Consider the following 20,314-nt stretch of genomic DNA (forward strand, 5'->3'; position numbering starts at 1 on the left):
ATCTGACATATTCAGCTATTAAAGAAATCAATAGTGGTTTCCGTGTCCGTTTGGATCTGACACATACACCTGTTAAAGAAATAAATAGTGGTTTCCGTGTCCGTTTGGATCTGACATATACATGTACACCTGTTAAAGAAATAAATAGTGGTTTCCGTGTCCGTTTGGATCTGACATATACACCTGTTAAAGAAATAAATAGTGGTTTCCGTGTCCGTTTGGATCTGATATATACACCTGTTAAAGAAATAAATAGTGGTTTCCATGTCCGTTTGGATCTGACATTTATACACCTGTGAAAGAAATAAATAGTGGTTTTCGTGTCCTTTTGGATCTGACATATACACCTGTTAAAGAAATAAATAGTGGTTTCCGTGTCAGTTTGGATCTGACATATACACCTGTTAAAGAAATAAATAGTGGTTTCCGTGTCCGTTTGGATCTGACATATACATGTATACCTGTTAAAGAAATAAATAGTGGTTTCCGTGTCCGTTTGGATCTGACATATACAGCTATTAAAGAAATAAATAGTGGTTTCCGTGTCTGTTTGGATCTGATATATACACCTGTTAAAGAAATAAATAGTGGTTTCCGTGTCCGTTTGGATCTGACATATACATGTACACCTGTTAAAGAAATAAATAGTGGTTTCCGTGTCCGTTTGGATCTGACATATACACCTGTTAAAGAAATAAATAGTGGTTTCCGTGTCCGTTTGGATCTGATATATACACCTGTTAAAGAAATAAATAGTGGTTTCCGTGTCCGTTTGGATCTGACATTTATACACCTGTGAAAGAAATAAATAGTGGTTTTCGTGTCCATTTGGATCTGACATATACAGCTATTAAAGAAATAAATAGTGGTTTCCGTGTCCGTTTGGATCTGACATATACACCTGTTAAAGAAATAAATAGTGGTTTCCGTGTCCGTTTGGATCTGATATATACACCTGTTAAAGAAATAAATAGTGGTTTCCGTGTCTGTTTGGATCTGATATATACACCTGTTAAAGAAATAAATAGTGGTTTCCGTGTCCGTTTGGATCTGACATATACATGTACACCTGTTAAAGAAATAAATAGTGGTTTCCGTGTCCGTTTGGATCTGACATATACACCTGTTAAAGAAATAAATAGTGGTTTCCGTGTCCGTTTGGATCTGATATATACACCTGTTAAAGAAATAAATAGTGGTTTCCGTGTCCGTTTGGATCTGACATTTATACACCTGTGAAAGAAATAAATAGTGGTTTTCGTGTCCATTTGGATCTGACATATACAGCTATTAAAGAAATAAATAGTGGTTTCCGTGTCCGTTTGGATCTGACATATACACCTGTTAAAGAAATAAATAGTGGTTTCCGTGTCTGTTTGGATCTGATATATACACCTGTTAAAGAAATAAATAGTGGTTTCCGTGTCCGTTTGGATCTGACATATACATGTACACCTGTTAAAGAAATAAATAGTGGTTTCCGTGTCCGTTTGGATCTGACATATACACCTGTTAAAGAAATAAATAGTGGTTTCCGTGTCCGTTTGGATCTGATATATACACCTGTTAAAGAAATAAATAGTGGTTTCCGTGTCCGTTTGGATCTGACATTTATACACCTGTGAAAGAAATAAATAGTGGTTTTCGTGTCCATTTGGATCTGACATATACAGCTATTAAAGAAATAAATAGTGGTTTCCGTGTCCGTTTGGATCTGACATATACACCTGTTAAAGAAATAAATAGTGGTTTCCGTGTCAGTTTGGATCTGACATATACACCTGTTAAAGAAATAAATAGTGGTTTCCGTGTCCGTTTGGATCTGACATATACACCTGTTAAAGAAATAAATAGTGGTTTCCGTGTCCTTTTGGATCTGACATATACACCTGTTAAAGAAATAAATAGTGGTTTCCGTGTCCTTTTGGATCTGACATATACAGCTATTAAAGAAATAAATAGTGGTTTCCGTGTCCGTTTGGAAAATTTAAGAAATAATTCATCATGTTCATGGAAGCCATAGATTTGTTAATTGGACATTTACACATGGCCTGGGTCGTGATATTCGTTAATTTTATCCCTCGCTAACGCTCAGGATAAAATTCGATTATCACGGCCCAGGCCATGTGTAAATGTCCAACAAATCTATCTATGGCTTCCATGAATTATTTCTTAAATTTTCTGTTTCCTGATAAGATCTGTAGGACTGTATACATAAAGTTTGAAATTTACTAGTAGGACTGTATAAATGAAGTTTGAAATTTACTGTTCATTATTAGACATTTTGTAGATAATTAAGTCTCCCTAAACCATATATATTCTTAACCCCACCCGCCTTCTGTTCAGTTTGAGAATGTGCTTTTATCTTGTTAACGGTCGAGATCCCCACCGCTAAACCATATATATTCTTGAATGGGACAATAAAACAAATCAAATGAAATATTGGAGGAGTCCCCGGGTTCACCCCCACCCCCCTTCTTTTTGAAAACTTGTAAATGGTCAAGATCCCCACCCTGAAACCATATATATTCTTGTATGGGACAATAAAACAAATCAAATGAAATAAAAGGTGAGTCCCCTGGGGTCACCCCCACCCCCTCCTGTTTGAGAACTTGTAAACGGTCGAGATCCCCACCCTGAAACCATGTATATTCTTGTATGGGACAATAAAACAAATCAATTGAAATATTGGATGAGTCCCCAGGTGCACCCCCACCCCCTTCTTTTTGAAAACCTGTAAACGGTCAAGATCCCCACCCCGAAACCGTATATATTGTTGTATGGGACAATGAAACAAAGCAAATGAAATAAAAGGCGAGTCCACACCCTTGGGGTCCCCCCACCCCCTCCTGTTTGAGAACTTGTGAACGGTCGAGATCCCCACCCCTAAACCATATATATTCTTGTATGGGACAATTAAACAAATCAAATGAAATATAGGGGAAGTCCATTGGGGTAACCCCAACCCCCTTCTTTTTGAAAACTTGTAAACGGTCAAGATCCCCACCCCGAAACCATATATACACATGTATTCTTGTATGGGACAATAAAACAAATTAAATGTAAAATGAAATAAAAGGCGAGTTCCCTGGCCCTGGGGATCACCCCCCCCCCCCCCCCCCCCCCCCCCCTTTTTGAGAACTTGTAAACGGTCGAGATCTCCACCCCTAAACCATTTATATTCCTGTTCGTCATTTCAAGAAGATTTGAATAACATACAGGGTCAATCCATAGGCGTCACTTATGCATATCACAAACCAATTAATACTGGACTTTGCCCAATGTCAGGCAACCATGGGAATGACGAATTATTGGAGCTTTGTTTTGGAGACTTCATAACAGCATCCTGTTACAATTATTTCTTGTTACTGATAAGTTATATAGATTTTGAAAAGACATTGTATTAATGATGAATAAAATTTTGGATTTTTTTCTACTTTTCTTTGGTAAATTGTTTGAAGAATTTTGTGGCAGGTTTGTTTGTTATTTTGTAAAAACCAATTTTCTGAATGCTATATATTTTTTTTTTTTATGAAGTGAACTCCTTTAAAAACTAAGCTTATATTGTCTATTAATAAACATATATTTAGATTTCTGATTTTGGGCCCAGTTTTCAAGTTGGTCCAAATTAAATCAGGGTCCAAAATTAAACTGTGTTTGATTTCAAAATAAATTGAATATATATAGGGTTCTTTGAAATGCTTAATCTAAACCTGTATTTCTTTTCATTATTAACATGATTAATAAGATAATACCACATTAAGGTCCAAAGGGTCCTAAATTAAACTTTTGTTTAATTTCAGCAAAAATTGAATTCTTTGGTTCTTTGATATGCTGATTCTAACAATGTTTGAGTGTTAACTCACAACTAATTTTAGAGAACTTAGTCATCACTGGTTGTTGTTATTATATTATTGATTATAATTTGAAAAATTGCATCATATCTTATTTCAGAAAACTATTTATCCATTTCGAGTTATTTCCCTTTGCACAGAAAATAATGGATAAAGTTAACCTGTGATTCATTTCAACATAAATTAAATATATATAGGGTTCTTTCAAATGCTGAATCTAAACCTGTATTTAAATATTAGATTTTTGGGCCCAGTTTTCAAATTGTTCCAAATCAGGGTCCAAAATTAAACGTTTGATTCAACAAAAATTGAATTCATGGGCTTCTTTGAAATGCTGAATCTAACCATGTATTGAGAGATTTGGGCTTGTGGGCTCCTTTATCAAATTGGTCCACATTGAGGTCCAAAGGGTCGAGATCTGAATTAAACTTTTGTCTGATTTCATCAAAAATTGAATTCTTGGGGTTCTTTGATATGCTGATTCTAATATGTACTTAGATTTTGGATATTGGACCATAATAGGTAAATGTCCAATTTCAAATATTTCAGTTCTTTGACCACATTCATTTTGTGTCACAAACCTATGCTGTGTCAAATATTCAATCACAATCCAAATTCAGAGCTGTTTTAAGCTTAAATGTAGTGTCCATACTTGCTCAACTGTCTCGGTTTCGACCTTTGCATGAAAATCCCGTTTGCTGTCACTCTGACGGCCTCTTGTCTTAAACTATAAGCCATAGGTCAACTGTGTTTGGTGTATGGAATAATTGTAATGTTTACAAGTCTGTCTGGCCAGTATCATCTGACCCTGACCTCATTTTCATGGTTCATAAGTCAATGATAAGTTTTCATGGTTAAGTTTGTTTCTTCGATACTATATTTAATACGTCAACTATATTTGATCCATGGAATGATTGTAAAGTGTACATGTCTGTCTGACAGGGTTCATCTGACCTTGACCTCATATTCATGGTCCATTGGTCAATATTAAGTTTTCATGGTTTGGTATGTTTCTTGTATACTGTAAGCAATAGGTCAACTAAAAATTATTCAATGTATGTAATGATTGTAAGGTACGTACATGTACATGTATTTCTAGCTTGGTTTATCTGACTTTGACCTCATTTTCTTGGTTAATGATAAGTTAATGTGACACTTGTTGTAAAACTTTGTGTATAGTGCTTTCAACGTGAAATCAATGGTAGCTATAGCAGGTGAGACATTTCAGCAGGTGCACTCTTGTTATAATTAATGAAGGATAATTATTTTGGAAGGTCCTCAACAAAGTTCATGGCCTGTGAGTAAAATGGTGCTCCTGTGTTATCATCTTGGCTAGCCAATGGTTACGGTCCCGCCCCCTTCTCCACCCTTGGCAGATTAAGTCAGAATTTTATATCCTCAAGATAATAATTTCCATTGGTCACAGTTGTGACTACTGTAGCTGCATCCAATCAAAAAAGGCTTTTAAGAGGAACACATAAGAATGTAGAAAATGTGAATATTAAACAATTGACACGTGCAGTTTGTACCTGAAGTCTTTACCCCCATAGCATAGGACAATATATGAGGTTCTTGGATATGTTCCTAGTGCAAATGATGAAATGTCAATGTATTATATATATGTGGTTTTTGCTTTACAAAATTTGTAATTTAACACCTTTGAAATAAAAATAGTCCAAGTACTCTCATTGGCTTAGAATGTTGTAGTCAGAGTGGGTATGACTTCTATCTGCCACTAGATGGCGCAGCGCCATATTCACAAATTTTGTCTTTAACCACCAACATGACCAAGGATGGAGAGGAGGCGGCCTGATCGTAACTCTTTGCTTGCATAGATGTTCCCTTATTTACATTTTATTTGCAAATAATGGCTGGTCTTTCATGAACAGACAACATGTTATTTAAGGTTACCTTGGGCATCAAATTAGCTAAAGGCAAAGAAGCTTCAAGGGATTGAGTATTCATAATCTATACAGAATTCTCTAAGTTTGTACCAACATAATTCATTTATTATGTAAACAGGTATCAGCACTCTGTATCTTTAATGCATATGAATGATTTAGCTAAACTAAAACATATAAATTTATAAACAATTTTCATTAAAAATTGTTGTATTAAGCATGTTATAGAACCACTAGTGGTATGATAAACTAAGATACCACTTAAGTTTTGATTCAATGCATCAGCTGTCTGCACAATCTGACAATTTATGCTTCCACCTTATACATTTTACAGGTTGGGGAGGATCCTCATTTATGGGTATTATACCCTATTAAAAACAGGTATCAATTTTCAGTGATAAAAATATAAACTTTGGATTTAAAGATATTCTCTGTCATGGCGCAAACATTCGGGTAAAGGACAACATTTTGCCTAAAGACATCATTATCTTTGTATTCAATTCTTGTTTGAACAATGGTCTTAAAGGGAAAATTGTTGCCATTTATATGAATATTTGCTCCATGCATATGACAGCTATTATGATGAAATACAAAATTCGATTTTTTATCACTGTAAATTGATACCCAATTTTGGGTATAATACCCATAAATGGGGATAGTACCCATTTATGAGGATTCTCCCCAACCTGTTTTAGTGTTGACAGAGGGAGTTAAACCTCTTCTGAATACAACAATAAAACATTGTATTTAGATACAAAGTGAAGTTATCTCCCTTCCTGGCTTACATTTCATCTTTCTTGAATCAGACACAATATATTTTCAATAAAATAACTCATACTGTATGTACTGAAAAATATAATTTAAATTATGTATCTTGTTTCATGAGATATTATTTATAAAAACAGTGTTTTGTCAGATAAATTGTTAATTAAGGAGAGTAACTCTACTTTTTCAGGTATATATGGTGAAAATACAAGATCAGCACTAAGGTTAAAGACGGATAACAGATATTTTGTTAATTCTATAATAGGTATGCAATTAATATTATTTTGTTTTACATTCACTTGTTCCTTCTGTGAATGTCTAGTGATTGGGAAAGCTATATTTAGGACAACAAGAACTTTAACAAAAAAAACTAGTAAAAGGCCTACGGGCATGACGGGTGGATTGATTGCTATGTACACAAGACGTTCACTCAGATCTACAGCTATTACCGTCAAAAGTGATGCTGGTTTGTCATATAGGAGCATAATGTACATGTCTGACCATGAGGAAGGTCTGATTAATCCTATAGCAGAAGACCAAGGACAAAAGTATAAAATCTATTTCAGCAGTACTTGAACTACTTGCCCCTTCTAGTTCTACCCCCATTTCTACCCTTCCAAACAATGTCAGGTAAAACATAAGTGAATAATCTGTTCCTTTGAACAAAATCTCTTCTTCTCAATTGATATACCAAAATCAGAACTTTCTTGTTACTTTAACAGGCAGTCCAATCTTCAAACACATCAAACCAGTAAAATTTCTGGATTTGCAGCAAATTCCATATTTCAAACCTCTACTTTTAATTTCAACCAACACTTTTGAATTGTGAGCTGTGTAGTTAATGATTTCCTGTGAAGCTTACAGTGTTGTGTACTGATCACCTGTCATGCCTCATGGCACGGGTTACAAATGTGGATTATTTGATGATTTAGCAATTAAATATTTACATTGAACATTTTTGTTGTTATATTCTTGTTTCTTTTTGTGTTTAAACAAAATTATTTACAAAAATCTGTTGTGAATACTTACAGTCAGGGGTACTACTTGTACAAGTAATCTTTATTTACTTGAAGAAGTAAATAAAATATACTTATACAAGTTAATTATATTGTTTGAATAATCTCCCCTTAATTTTCTAAAAAATTTACTTGCATAAGTAAATTTTTTTACAATCCCACAAAAATTCTCAAGTTTTGAGATGTAAAAGCATGCCTTTAAAAATTTTTCTCAGGTTAGCTCATAATTTTTTATAAGAGTTCAATGTTTCATCTCATTAATTCAACAAAGAAACTGATTGAGCAAAGAACTTAAGTATTTGCGCAAGGCCTTCAAAAATTGCTCCTTGGGGGCTTGTAAATGATCAGTGTTCTAAAGATAACAGACAAATGAGATTTTCATTGTCCATGAAATTACACTTAAATGAATAGTAAAGACATCTGCAAAGGACAGACAATTCAAAATTCTGTTAGAGCAAAGAAGTTCTAAGAATTCAAGAAAAGAAGAAAGGATGACTTTTTTACTTGTATAAGTAAAAAAATCTGTGAATGTCTAAGGGACATAACTAGGCCAAAAAATAATTTACTTATACAAGTAAATAAAATACACTTGTATAAGTATCCTACAAATTTACTTATATAAGTATATTATAATTACTTCTTCAAGTAAATAAAAATTACTTGTACAAGTAGTACCCCTGACTGACTTACTTTTAAGTCTTTTACATGAATATGTGATGACCTAAAGTTGCATCCCTGTGTGCTGATTTCACATTGATATATTCATCTGCAATGCCCATATATGGAATGCAGCTCATGGTATCCACAAAAGGAGAGAATTTTATTTCAACAACAACAATATATATGTCTGAATTAAGAATTATAAGGATTAAACACATTTTATGCCCCAACCGTATGCAACGAGGTCATTAAGTGTTACCCTTGGAGTGTTTCCTGCAGCTTTTAAAAAGGGCAGGGTAACTTTTTTCTTAGAAGGCACTCTTAGCGCGATTGGCTACGCTTTGAGGGCACCGTTTACTTGATAGACTACAGTTTAAGGGCACCCTTTGCCTGGAGGACTACACTTTAAAGACACCCTTTGTATGGAGGACTACACTTTAAAGGCACCCTTTGCATGGAGGACTACACTTTAAAGGCACCCTTTGCATGGAGGACTACACTTTAAGGGCACCCTTTACATCAATATAAAGGCACTGTTATGGATTGGGATTTAATCAACTATACCATTGTTTCATATTTATTGGTAAAAAATAAAGATATAAATATGTATATTAGGGTATTAATTAGTCCCCTACCGACGAAGTTGAAGGGGACTTTAGGTTTGCACTCTGTCCGTCTGTCCATCCGTCAGTCCTGCAAATCAGTTTTCCACACTTTTTTTCTTCATGCTTGAAGATACTGATTTGATATTTGGTGTATTGTTTTATCATGACAAGTTACAGATCAAGATCAAATTTTGTTCCAGTCTGGTGATTTTGTGCAGAGTTATGGTCCTTTGACTTAGAAAATTCACTCAAATAATCAGTTTTCCGCACTTTTTTTTTGTGATTCTTGAAGATATTAATTTCATAATCATGATAATTGGTATATAGTTTTATCATGACAAGTTACAGTTCAAGTTTGAATTTTGTTCTGGTTTGATGATTTTGTGCAGAGTTATGCATTGGTCCTTGGACTTAGAAAATTCACTCAAATAATTAGTTTTCCGCACATTTTTTCGTCATGCTTGAAGATATTGATTTGAAAATTGGTTTATAGTTTTATTATGACAAGTTACAGATCAAGTTCGAATTTTGTTCAGGTCTGATGATTTTGTGCAGAGTTGTGGTCCTTGGACTTAGAAAATTCACCTAAATAATCAGTTTTCAACACTTTTTTTTCGTCATGCTTGAAGATATTGACTTGATATTTGTTATATAGTTTACACCATGACAAGTTATAGATCAAGTTAGAATTTTGTTCCAATACAATAAATTTTTAACAGGTATTGGACTATGTATTGCCATGCAATACTCACAGCTTGTTTCATTCGTAATAAAATTATCACTTCTAGACTCAGCTAATAGAATCTTGATGGTGCAACTGCCTCATCAATAACTCCAGTTTTACACTTTAATACTGAATCACTGCGGCTGATTGTCTATATATAGCTTAAAGCATGTGTTGTGAAAGTGTGAAGACATGCATGATAAGGAGCATACGCATTGATTTTTAGCTGCTCAAAAGAATTAATGTCAAATACCTTTTGGATTTTACATGTTTATACCAATCAAAGCTACAATTACCCTGGGACTATTTTACAATGTATTTTGTCCCAGAATTACCTTGGCTCATAACCATACAAAAATTTGTAGGCTTTTCGTCTTTTCATGCTCCCGCCATAGCGAAGGGGGCATCAAGTTTTACCCTTGTCTGTCTGTACCTATGTCCGTACGTCCCGAAATTGGTTTCCGTTCTCTAACTTTAGTTTGCCTCAACCAAATGTTATGAAACTTATACACAATGCCTATTACCACAAAGCAAAGGTCAAGGTTGCGTCACTTTGGGGGACATTGGGCGGGTGCATTCGTGTCAGACACATTCTTCTTTTATTTCTATAGGTAATGGACTTTTATTCAGTGTGTGAGTCAATCGCCCCTGAGTTTACACATCTATAACCTCTAGAAAAATGTTTTTAATCCTATAGTATACTTAGCATTTTCAGAATTTTTGAAGTTTGCCTTTGATTAACAAAACAATCATGACAATACAAGAAATAAATAATGGTTTTCTTTTTCAGGACTTTTCTACAAAAACTTGCTACAGTTATACACACTAATGAGGGCTTTTCTGTATCTGATAATACCAATATTGCTAATTAATCCTGTTGCAGGTGAACAAAATGTTGGAGGTAAGGTTTCAGTATTAGATCACATAGCCAATAAGTACAATGTGATCTATTGTGATTGCTTGGCATACATTCTCTGTCTTGTTATATGAATTAAAAAAAAATACATAGAGAAGAAATCAAAGATATTTATACATGTGTTTTCAATATTGGTGGTCCATATACATGATATAGGAGAAAGCAAATAAATTTATGAACTACCACTGTGATACATCTGTAGGTCTAGGTTTTAATCATGGCCAGGACAAACCAAAGACCTGAAAAATGTTTTTGTTAAGAAAAATGTTGTAAGCTTGTAAACTAGCACATAAAAAAAATTTATTCAGCATGTTGGTGCTGAACAAAGCAAGATTGTTAAATAATAAACATAATAAAATTCTTATTAGTCCCCTACCGACAAAGTCGAAGGGGACTTTAGGTTTGCACTCCGTCCGTCTATCCGTCCGTCCATTCAGCTTTCCACACTTTTTTTCCTCGTTCTTGAAGATATTGATTTGATATTTGGTATATAGTTTTATCATGACAAGTTATAGATCATTTTCGAATTTTGTTCCGGTCTGATGATTTCGTCTAGAGTTGTGGACCATAACTCTGGACCATATCTAATGTTAGAGAACTATGTTAACCCATATTTCTGTACAAAGGGAAATAACTCATTTTTTAAAAGATATTCTTTGTTACATTATTTGAAGAATTTTTTGGCAGGTTTATTTGTTATTTACTATAAACTAATTTTCTGAATGCTATAGATATAAAACAAAATTATGAAGAGAAATCCTTTAATTAGATATTAATCTATTTTTATTAATGTATATATTTAGATACATTACATTGTGTAGATAAAAGTTGTTGACATTTTATAGATAAGTTACAAATCTATATTAGTTTGTGACAAATGAAAGAAAAAATATTTGGAACTATTAATTATATTTGATTATAATTTGAAAATAGATATACACTGTATTATATTATATCTAATTTTAGAGAACTATTAATCATATCTAATGTTTGATATTTACTTTTTGTTTACACCATGACAAGTTAAAGAACAAGTTAGCATTTTGTTCCAGTAAAATGAATGTTTACCCGGTAGGGGACTATGTATTGCCATGCAATACTCTCAGAATGCTTGTTCACATTAGTTTTCACTAATATCGGGTAAAAAAAATGTATCGTAAGAATGGAGCTTCCCATAAAACTCACAAACACACTTTTTCATAAATTCTCATGATAGATGCATTTGCTTTTTCCAATGTATTCAGTGGAGACGTGCATACATCCTCTCAGACGTTGAATTTTTGAAAAAAAGGATACATATTTTAAAGTTATTTAAAATCTGGTAATCAACTTCTTAAGACACATGGTATAGTGGTTAACAAAAGCGTGTAGATTAGTGGAAGATAGTACAGTCCAAAAAAATGTTGATACTTTCCAACTCTTCCATTATATTCAACATTACTTCTGTCATGGGTTTTCAATTAATTGCCCAACAACCCTAGAGAAAAAGATCAGTGGAATTGCACTGGAATACCACTGATATTCCATTGTAATTTCCACTGGAATTCCAGTGATTTTCAGTGGAATAATTTGGCTGGAATTCCACTGGAACTACATTGGCATTCCACTGGAATTACAGTGGAAAATCCAGTGTTATTCCACTGGTATTCCAGTGGAATTCCAGCCAAAATATTCCACTGCATCACTGGAATTACAGTGGAAATTATAGTGTTATTTCACTGGTATTCCAGTGGAATTCCAGCCAAATTATTCCAGTGGAATGCAAATGTAATTCCAGTGGTATTTTGCACACACAAACTGATTAACTAATATAAAAATTATGTGTCAGATATAAACTTCTCTTCCTTTCTGAAATTTAAAACTTGCTGTCACTGTACTTCCAACTAGAATTGCCGAATAAAGGTACTCAAATGGAGTCTGCATAAAATCTGTTTCATATCATTGCTGGCAGCTCATATTTAATCCCCTAAAAGTACAAAAATATCCACAAAGAATCAATTGTTCAAGAGGTATTAATGATTCTATGAAGCAATTAATTCAATAGAAACAGTATTATGCATATATATTATATATATCATAATCTTACATTCATTGGAAGCCTAAACTCAAATTAAGTACCCCCCTTTTTTATCCCTTGAAGATAAAACTGGTGACTTATAATTTTCACCAAGTTAATTTACACAATTTAATTTCTACATATCAGATTATCATATACCATTTACATGTCAGATTTATGTCTGTTATGAATGTGACAACAATATATATATTCATTACATTAATTGTCTGTCAAAACTTTCTGATGTTTTGCTCAGATTAAAATCCTAAATATTTTATAGTGCCTCAACAAAATGTATTTTATAATTATCATATGTAAAATCAAATACTTATCTGAAAACATTTGCGTTTGGATTCTCCATTTTGTTTATCCAGCGTAATCATATTTTGATGACGTATGTCAGTGCGTTTACGTTAAGGTGTCAATCTCGCCCCATATAATATCGGCCCGAAGTTGATTCCAGTAACGGTATTCCAGTGAAACTTCCCAAAACCGGTTGCCCGTTGGACCACGAAAAACGGCTTATTTGCGGGGGTTGCCGGTTTGTTGAAATTTGAAATCACCATGAGTTACTTTCCTTTAATATGGGTGTTTGAGAATATTTGAAAATGTATTTTACCTTAAGTAATCAAAATATACGTTTTCCTTGGTGAATTTTAGTTTTGTAAATAATATCTATCGTAAAATACAGCTACAACTTCCATTTCACTTATTTAAAAAAAAAATATTTTGCAGGAATAAAAAATAAAAATACCATACATTAATGATATTTCACAAATAATTAGTAAAAATGTTCTACTGACCCTGAATTAACCGACCGTGCAAGGGCTGTATAGCCAGTCTAGGTCGTTAAAAACTTCCATTTGTTGTTGACCCACAATCTAATCAGTACTCACTATACTGTTTCATAATTACCTGTACGTAAGTGTGCTGTAAGTGTAATTGTTACAAACTGTCATAACACAATGAAAGAAGGTATTGAAACTAAATTGACAGGTGAACAGTAATCACAGCCTCGGAGTATTCAGTTGACCTGATTGACCGGACGATCTGAAGATTACATTACAAATGATACGTACTGATCAGTGATTTCAGATGACAAGGCCCGTTTTATGAGGATGAATTTTATTGATTTTAATTATTTTAATTATCTAAATACAAAAATACCGGCCGGTTCCCGATTTCAAGGAATAACCATTTAATTAAACGCAAATCTGCTGGGTCTTCTTGATTTGGCCGGTATGGTGGGAGAACTGTATTCAGATCGAGAAATTTCAATGTATAAGAAACAAATTAGGGTGTTGCATTAACTTTTTTCAACAGAATGGCAATTTTATTTTTTGGCTTTGCACGTTGCTGCAGAAGGTGTTAAAACAACAATTAAATAGCTTTTCAAGACATCATAATTATTTGGACTAGGTACAAATGAATTGTACTGATAATAGCTATTAGAATTTAATATAAGTACTTTTTTTCTACCAAAAATAATGCCCATCAGTATCTTAATGATAAATCACGCAACCCTGCTTTAATTTTTGAAAACAATCTTTTAAAGTGCTCTCAGTTTTTGTTCATGGTTTTTCATCACTAAATTATCAAACTACTCATGAGCTTTTTTTATGTACACTTGGTTTGAATCCAAGGTATTTTAATATCATGAAAATAGTTATAAATGCATGTATATATATTTAAATCAAGGAACAATGTATTCCAGTGGAATTACAGTGGTAAAATTTTCCAATGTCATTATTACAGTGGAATTACAGTGGTAAAATATTCCAATGTCATTCCAGTGGAATCACCAATCAAATTCCACTGGAATTTTTAGTTTTATATGATTTACCAGTGGAATTCCAATGAGTCACTGGAATCCAGTGGAATCAACTGATATTCCACTGGAATTCCATTGACATTTTCTATGGGGAACGCTCACAGTGCTTTAAGGAAAGGGAATTGATTATCTTTTTATGGCTTGCCCAGTTTAAAGTGAAATTAGTCAACCTGTTTACGTCAATTTCGAAAATCTATTACTTCTAAAATAACAAAGGTACAATTTGTTAGCTGGCATGATGTAAAAACGACGAATCAAAGAATTCAACTTTATACATAACTAATATAGGACAATGGTGCTGATTAAAAAGTACACCATTCCAGGCCCCTTATGTTTTTTTCATAATTAATATTACCAACAATTAACCAGTTTCGGGTCGAATCCGATACCGATACCAATAGTATATGTCACATGTAGTTTCTGGTTGTATGTATGTATGTATGTATGTATGTTCTGTATCTCCCTTCTTTTGATAGGAGCACCACCATGGGTTATGGTGTAAAGGAGGATATTTAACACTCTAAATCTGTACAGATTTAATGTGAGCATTTGCCTACCCAGTTTCCAAGCCTGGCCGTGAATGGTCTTACTGCCAGAAAGTTATCTTTCCCCAAAAACAGTAGTAAGAAAACCAGGACGGGGTTCAAACAGAAAGATTTTGAAAGCAGAAAAAACTGCACCTTTATAATCATCATGACTTTATTTAAGAAATAATTCTTTCATGCCATGCTTTATGCTCATTTTAACATGGGTATGCATTATATTTGTCAATATCTTTATACCGAGCGTTAGCGAGGTGTAAAATATTGACAAATATAATGCCTACCCATGTTAAAATTAGCATAAAGCATGGCATGATAGAATTATTTTGGTTCTGATAGGAATATTTAGAACTTTTGTACTTCGAAGCGGACCTATAATACACATTCAAAAGGCAGCCATTTTGATTTGATGAACCAAAAACGTTATAGAAATTCAACAGTTGAACGATCAAAATATTAATATATAAATGTAAACTTACTTTTAGAATGATTTTATTTGATTTCTTCCTAGCGAGCAACACCCACAAAACTATCCATTTCGACCTTAGACGTCAATACGAATAGATGACAATACAAATACTAAAAATCCAGGCTAAAAATAAGGCATATATAGGTACTTAAATTCAGTCACGGATTGTCGACGTCGCGGGTGTGTTCTAGAAGCCTTGAAAGATCTTTATCAAATAACAGTTTACACTGACTTGATTGTGCTCTTGCTAACTCGTTATGATAAATTGAACTAGTTTGTATAGTCCAGTTAGTAGAAAATTCATAACTCAACTTGCCTTAATTAATACCTAGCATATAAACAGTGCGTTCACTTTGACGTCTTCATGTTTTTTTTTTATTTTGTTATTGGGTTGATGACCGCATTGACGTATATGCTGCATACTGTGGCTTGCTTTACATGTAGTAGGAGGTAAGACATTTTTATTTGGCAGTTAAGCTGTCATATGCTAGGACGGCAGATTTGTTTTTTGCCTCAGGAATACTAAAAAAGGTGCCATTAGCAGTTTGGTAGGTTATAACTAATATGCCATTTTTTCATGCTTTTAATTCTGGAACACAAAAAATATATTTATAATAAGCTGAAATGATCGTCAAACAACCCAAAATAATTGACGTTGCACATAGGAAATAGGGCCGAATGGAAAGCCTAACATTGTTGTTTATCTACTTTGATTTTGATAGGGATGTTAAAGAACAATTGTATGAAATATTTCATTGCTGAAAGTTTCTATATACAAGTCGTTTACATTTGCCAATTGACAAAAGGTGCATGCATATATATATAGTTTGGGAGTCATTTTAACCTAGAAGACGAAAAGCAAATTTCAAGGATTTATAACTAACGTTTTGTTGTGATACTGTATTTTAATGCAACTTTGTTTTCTTGATACTTATTACAGTGTTGTTTTAACGTAATCAGGTAATAATATGTGGCAGTCATGTATTGATCACTTTACACTTTCATTCCATCCTTTATTATTCTGTTTTATTACATAAAAGGCCCTGTCAAATCAAGTTGTGATAGTTGGATGATAAACAATTTTGTCGCTTTTTAAGATCGAGACATTGGTCATGTGACAAAAGGTCTGAGTTCCAGTTTTTTTTTATATGGCTGCAAAAATTTGTGGTTGTATAATGGTATGGCGATGTCGTTGTTGTCCCAAGAATTTGGTTTCCAGTAAATCACTTGAATATGAGTGTATGGATTTCTATGAAATTGTACCACAAGGTTCCATACCATGAAAGGAAGGTGGGTATTGATTTTGGGGGTTATGGCCGAAAATGTAATGAAATAAGGGTCCAAAAAACAAAGATTTTCGGATTTTCGGACAATATAAATGTGAGTATAAGTCTGTATATGGATCGCTATGAAATTGTATCACAAGGTTTAATTCAAAATAAGGAAGGTTGGGATAAATTTTGGGTTTTATGGCAGTAACTGTTTATGAATTAGGAACCAAAAACAATACTTTGCATAAATTGCTTATTTCTTGAACAATTACAATGGGGTTTAATTCAATGGCTTGAATTCTTGGAGTTCTTTAATATGCTGAATCTAACTGTATTTTTGGATTTGGGGCCCCTTTTTAAATTGGTTCACATTGAGGTCCAAAGGGTCCAAATGAAACTTTGTTTGAATTCATCAAAAACTGAATTATTGGGGTTCTTTGATATGCCAAGTCTATCCGTGTATTTAGTTTTTTGTCAAGCCTGCAACTTCTGTCACTGAACATGCTGAAAGGGAGAAATAGGGATAGTGATCCAGTGGCGGTGTTAACTACCGGTAACTACTTAAAAGCTTGATATTTCAAAAGGTAAAAGATCTAGATGCTTCATACTTTTTATATAGATGCCTTATGTTATGTAGTTTCAATCTGTCATGTCCATAAAAAACCTTGACCTCATGTTCATGGTTCAGTGATTACTTGAAAAAAAGTAAGATTTGATGTAATGTTAATTTCTCTCTTATTATGAGTAATAGGATAACTATATTTGGTATGTGCGTACCTTGCAAAGTCCTCAGTTTTTACTTTACCTCAACCTCATCTCATGGATCAGTGAACAAGGCTTTTGTGGTTAAGTCCATATCTCAGATACTATAAGCAATATGTCTACTATATTTGGTGTATTGAATGAATGAGGTGTATATGTCTGTCTGGCATGTATCATCTGACCTTGACCTCATTTTCATAGTTCATGGGTCAATGTAATTTAAAGTTATAATAAATTTTCATGGTTTTGTCTGTTTCTTGTATATTATATCATGTATACGGTATAAGCATTAATAGGGCAACTACTTTTGATGTATGGTATGATTGTAAGATGTGCATGTACCGGTATTTCAGGCTTGGTTTATCTGACCTTGACCTAATTTTCTTGGATCATATTAAAGTTTATATGAAACTTATATGAAACTTTATGTTTAGGACAATCAACATAAAATTAATGGTCAGTAAAGCAGGCATGACTTTTCATCATGTGCACTCTTGGTAATTTTGGACCCATTTTCAAAATGGTCCGTAGGGCCCAAAATTAAACGTTGTTTGATGCCACAAAATTGAAATCTTGGGGTTCTTTGATATGCTAAATCTAAACATGAATTTAGATTTTTGATTTTTGATTTTTATAGGCAAAGTTTTCCAGTTCAACTATGGGATTTTTAAAATGGCTGCTATTACCATATGCATTGAAACTTACAAATGAAGTGAAACTTCACAAAGATGTTAATTGTATATCATATGTAGATGTGGTATTTGACTTTGGAATTAAGAAAATGGCTGCCATTACCATGGAAACTGCACAGATGCGAAAAATTAAAATTTTGTCCAATCTCTATGAAATTTGACAGTAATATGACCTGTCATGTGTTCATGTACTATCCAACTTTGGAATGTTCAAAATTGCTGATGTTCTCATGGAAATAGCAGATCAAACAATGGTTAGGGGCCGTTTTGGTGACCCTTTGTGTTAGCATCCTAAAACAAGATAATTGTTATGGCACCCTCAACAGAGCCTCAGTTGGGGTGACACAATGTTATTCTTCGTTTATTTTTATTTCCTTATTTTTAGCTCACCTGGCCCTTTGAGGGTGATGTGAGCTGCTTGTGCCATCACTTAGCTTCCTTCGTTGTCTTTCGTCTGTCGTCGTCTCATCGTCGTCGTAAACTATTTCAAGAATCTTCTCCCCTGAAACTACTGGGCCAAATACCTTCAAACTTTAACTGAATGTTCGTTAGGGTACTTAGTTTATATATTGTATCCGAAGTTTTGATCCATCAACAAACATGGCCGCCATGGCTAAAAATAGAACATAGGGGTCAAATACAGTTTTTGGCTTTTATCTCAAAAACTATAGCAGTTAGAGCAAAAGTGACATGAAGTTAAAGTAATGAATAAGTCAAAATCCATCTGCTATGAAATTTTGAGACCAATTGGACCACCCATTGTAAGGCTACTGTCTGAAATAGTTTATTTTTATAAAGTTTTACTGTTTTTATATGACCGCCAAAAATTTTTTGCCTTCGTATAATGCTATCATGTCGTTGTCGTCATCCGAAGACACATTTGGTTTCCAGACATTAACTTTAGTTTAAGTGAATAGATCTCTATGAAATTTTACCAGAAGGTTCAATACCACAAAAGGAAGGTTGGGATTGATTTTGAGGGTTATGGTACCAACAGTTAAGGAATTAAGGGCTAAAAAGGGGGGGAAAAAAAGCATTTTTGTAGTTTCCGGACAATAACTTATGTGTGAGTGTATGGATCTCTCTGAATTGTACCACAAGGTTCCATATCACAAAGGGAAGGCTGAGATTGAGTTTAGGGGTAATTGCCCCAAACGTTCAGGATTTAGGGGAAAAAAGGGGTAAAAAACAAGCATTTTTCTAGTTTACAGATAATTATTCTTGTGTTTAAGTGTATGGATCTCTCTGAAATTGTACTACAAGGTTCCATACCACTAGGGAAGGTTGGGATTGAGTTTGGGGGGGATTTTTTTTCAATTTTTTTTAGGGGGTTTCATAGTTTTTTTCTTCAAGATTTTTTTGGGTTCTAACCTTGTATTATTATTTTGGATATTGGGCCCCATTTTTAAATTGGTCTACATTGAGGTCAAAAGGGTCCAAAATTAAATTTGTTTGATTTCAGCAAAAACTGAATTATTGCGGCTGTATGATATGCTGAATCTTATTGTGCATTTAGATTTTTTATTTTAGGCCCTATTTTCAAATTAGTCCATATTAAGGTTTGAAGGGTCTAAAATTAACTGTTTGATTTCAACTAAAATTAAATTTTTGGTGTTTTTTTATATGCTGAATCTAACCATGTTGTTGGATTTTGGGAAATCAGACCATCATAGGTAAATTAAATGTCCCATTTCAAATTTTTAAGATCTTTGACCACATTTATTTTGTGTCAGAAACCTATATTATGTCAAAAATTTGATCACAATCCAAATTCAGACAGTATCAAGCTTGAATATTGTGTCCAAACTTGCCCCAACTGTTCAGGGTTAGACCTCTGCGGTTGTATCAGGCTGCGCTCAGCGACGCATTTTATTTTCACATTTTTTCGTGCAAGTCTTTTACTTTTTCAAAAATCTTCTTCTCAGAAACTACTGGGCCAAATACTTCCAAACTTTAACTGAATGTTCCTTAGGGTATCTAGTTTGTAAATTGTATCCAAAGTGGTCCAAGGACACAGTTATCGTCCTTTGGTTTTCGTTGTCTACAAATATAGTCCCTAGTGTGAACAGTGTATAACTTGCATTTTTTTTTTTACACACTTTCCCAATTTATTTCTTGATATTTTATGCATGAAATATTAAGTAAGGGGATGAAATTACATGTTTAAAAAATTTGGGTGCTGAATCTTTATGTTAAGTAGTGATTTGGTCCAGTTAAAAAAGGTCAAAAATTAGAATGTCGGAAGCTGTC

General features: G+C 33.5%; 1 protein-coding gene across 1 annotated transcript in view; it reads left to right on the plus strand.

The window, feature by feature from the left end:
- The first annotated feature begins 6,715 nt into the window (after nucleotides 1–6,715).
- The window catches only part of LOC127710965 (uncharacterized), a 57,591-nt gene continuing 43,992 nt past the window's right edge, over nucleotides 6,716–20,314 (plus strand). Inside the window, exons 1-2 of the mRNA XM_052216910.1 lie at nucleotides 6,716–6,785; nucleotides 10,316–10,426. Of these exons, the coding sequence (XP_052072870.1) occupies nucleotides 10,354–10,426 (73 nt within the window). The 5' untranslated portion in view covers nucleotides 6,716–6,785; nucleotides 10,316–10,353. The remainder of the gene's footprint in view (nucleotides 6,786–10,315; nucleotides 10,427–20,314) is intronic.

This window comes from Mytilus californianus, unplaced genomic scaffold (assembly GCF_021869535.1).
Source record: "Mytilus californianus isolate M0D057914Y unplaced genomic scaffold, xbMytCali1.0.p SCAF_8, whole genome shotgun sequence".
In the NCBI taxonomy this organism is placed as follows: domain Eukaryota; kingdom Metazoa; phylum Mollusca; class Bivalvia; order Mytilida; family Mytilidae; genus Mytilus; species Mytilus californianus.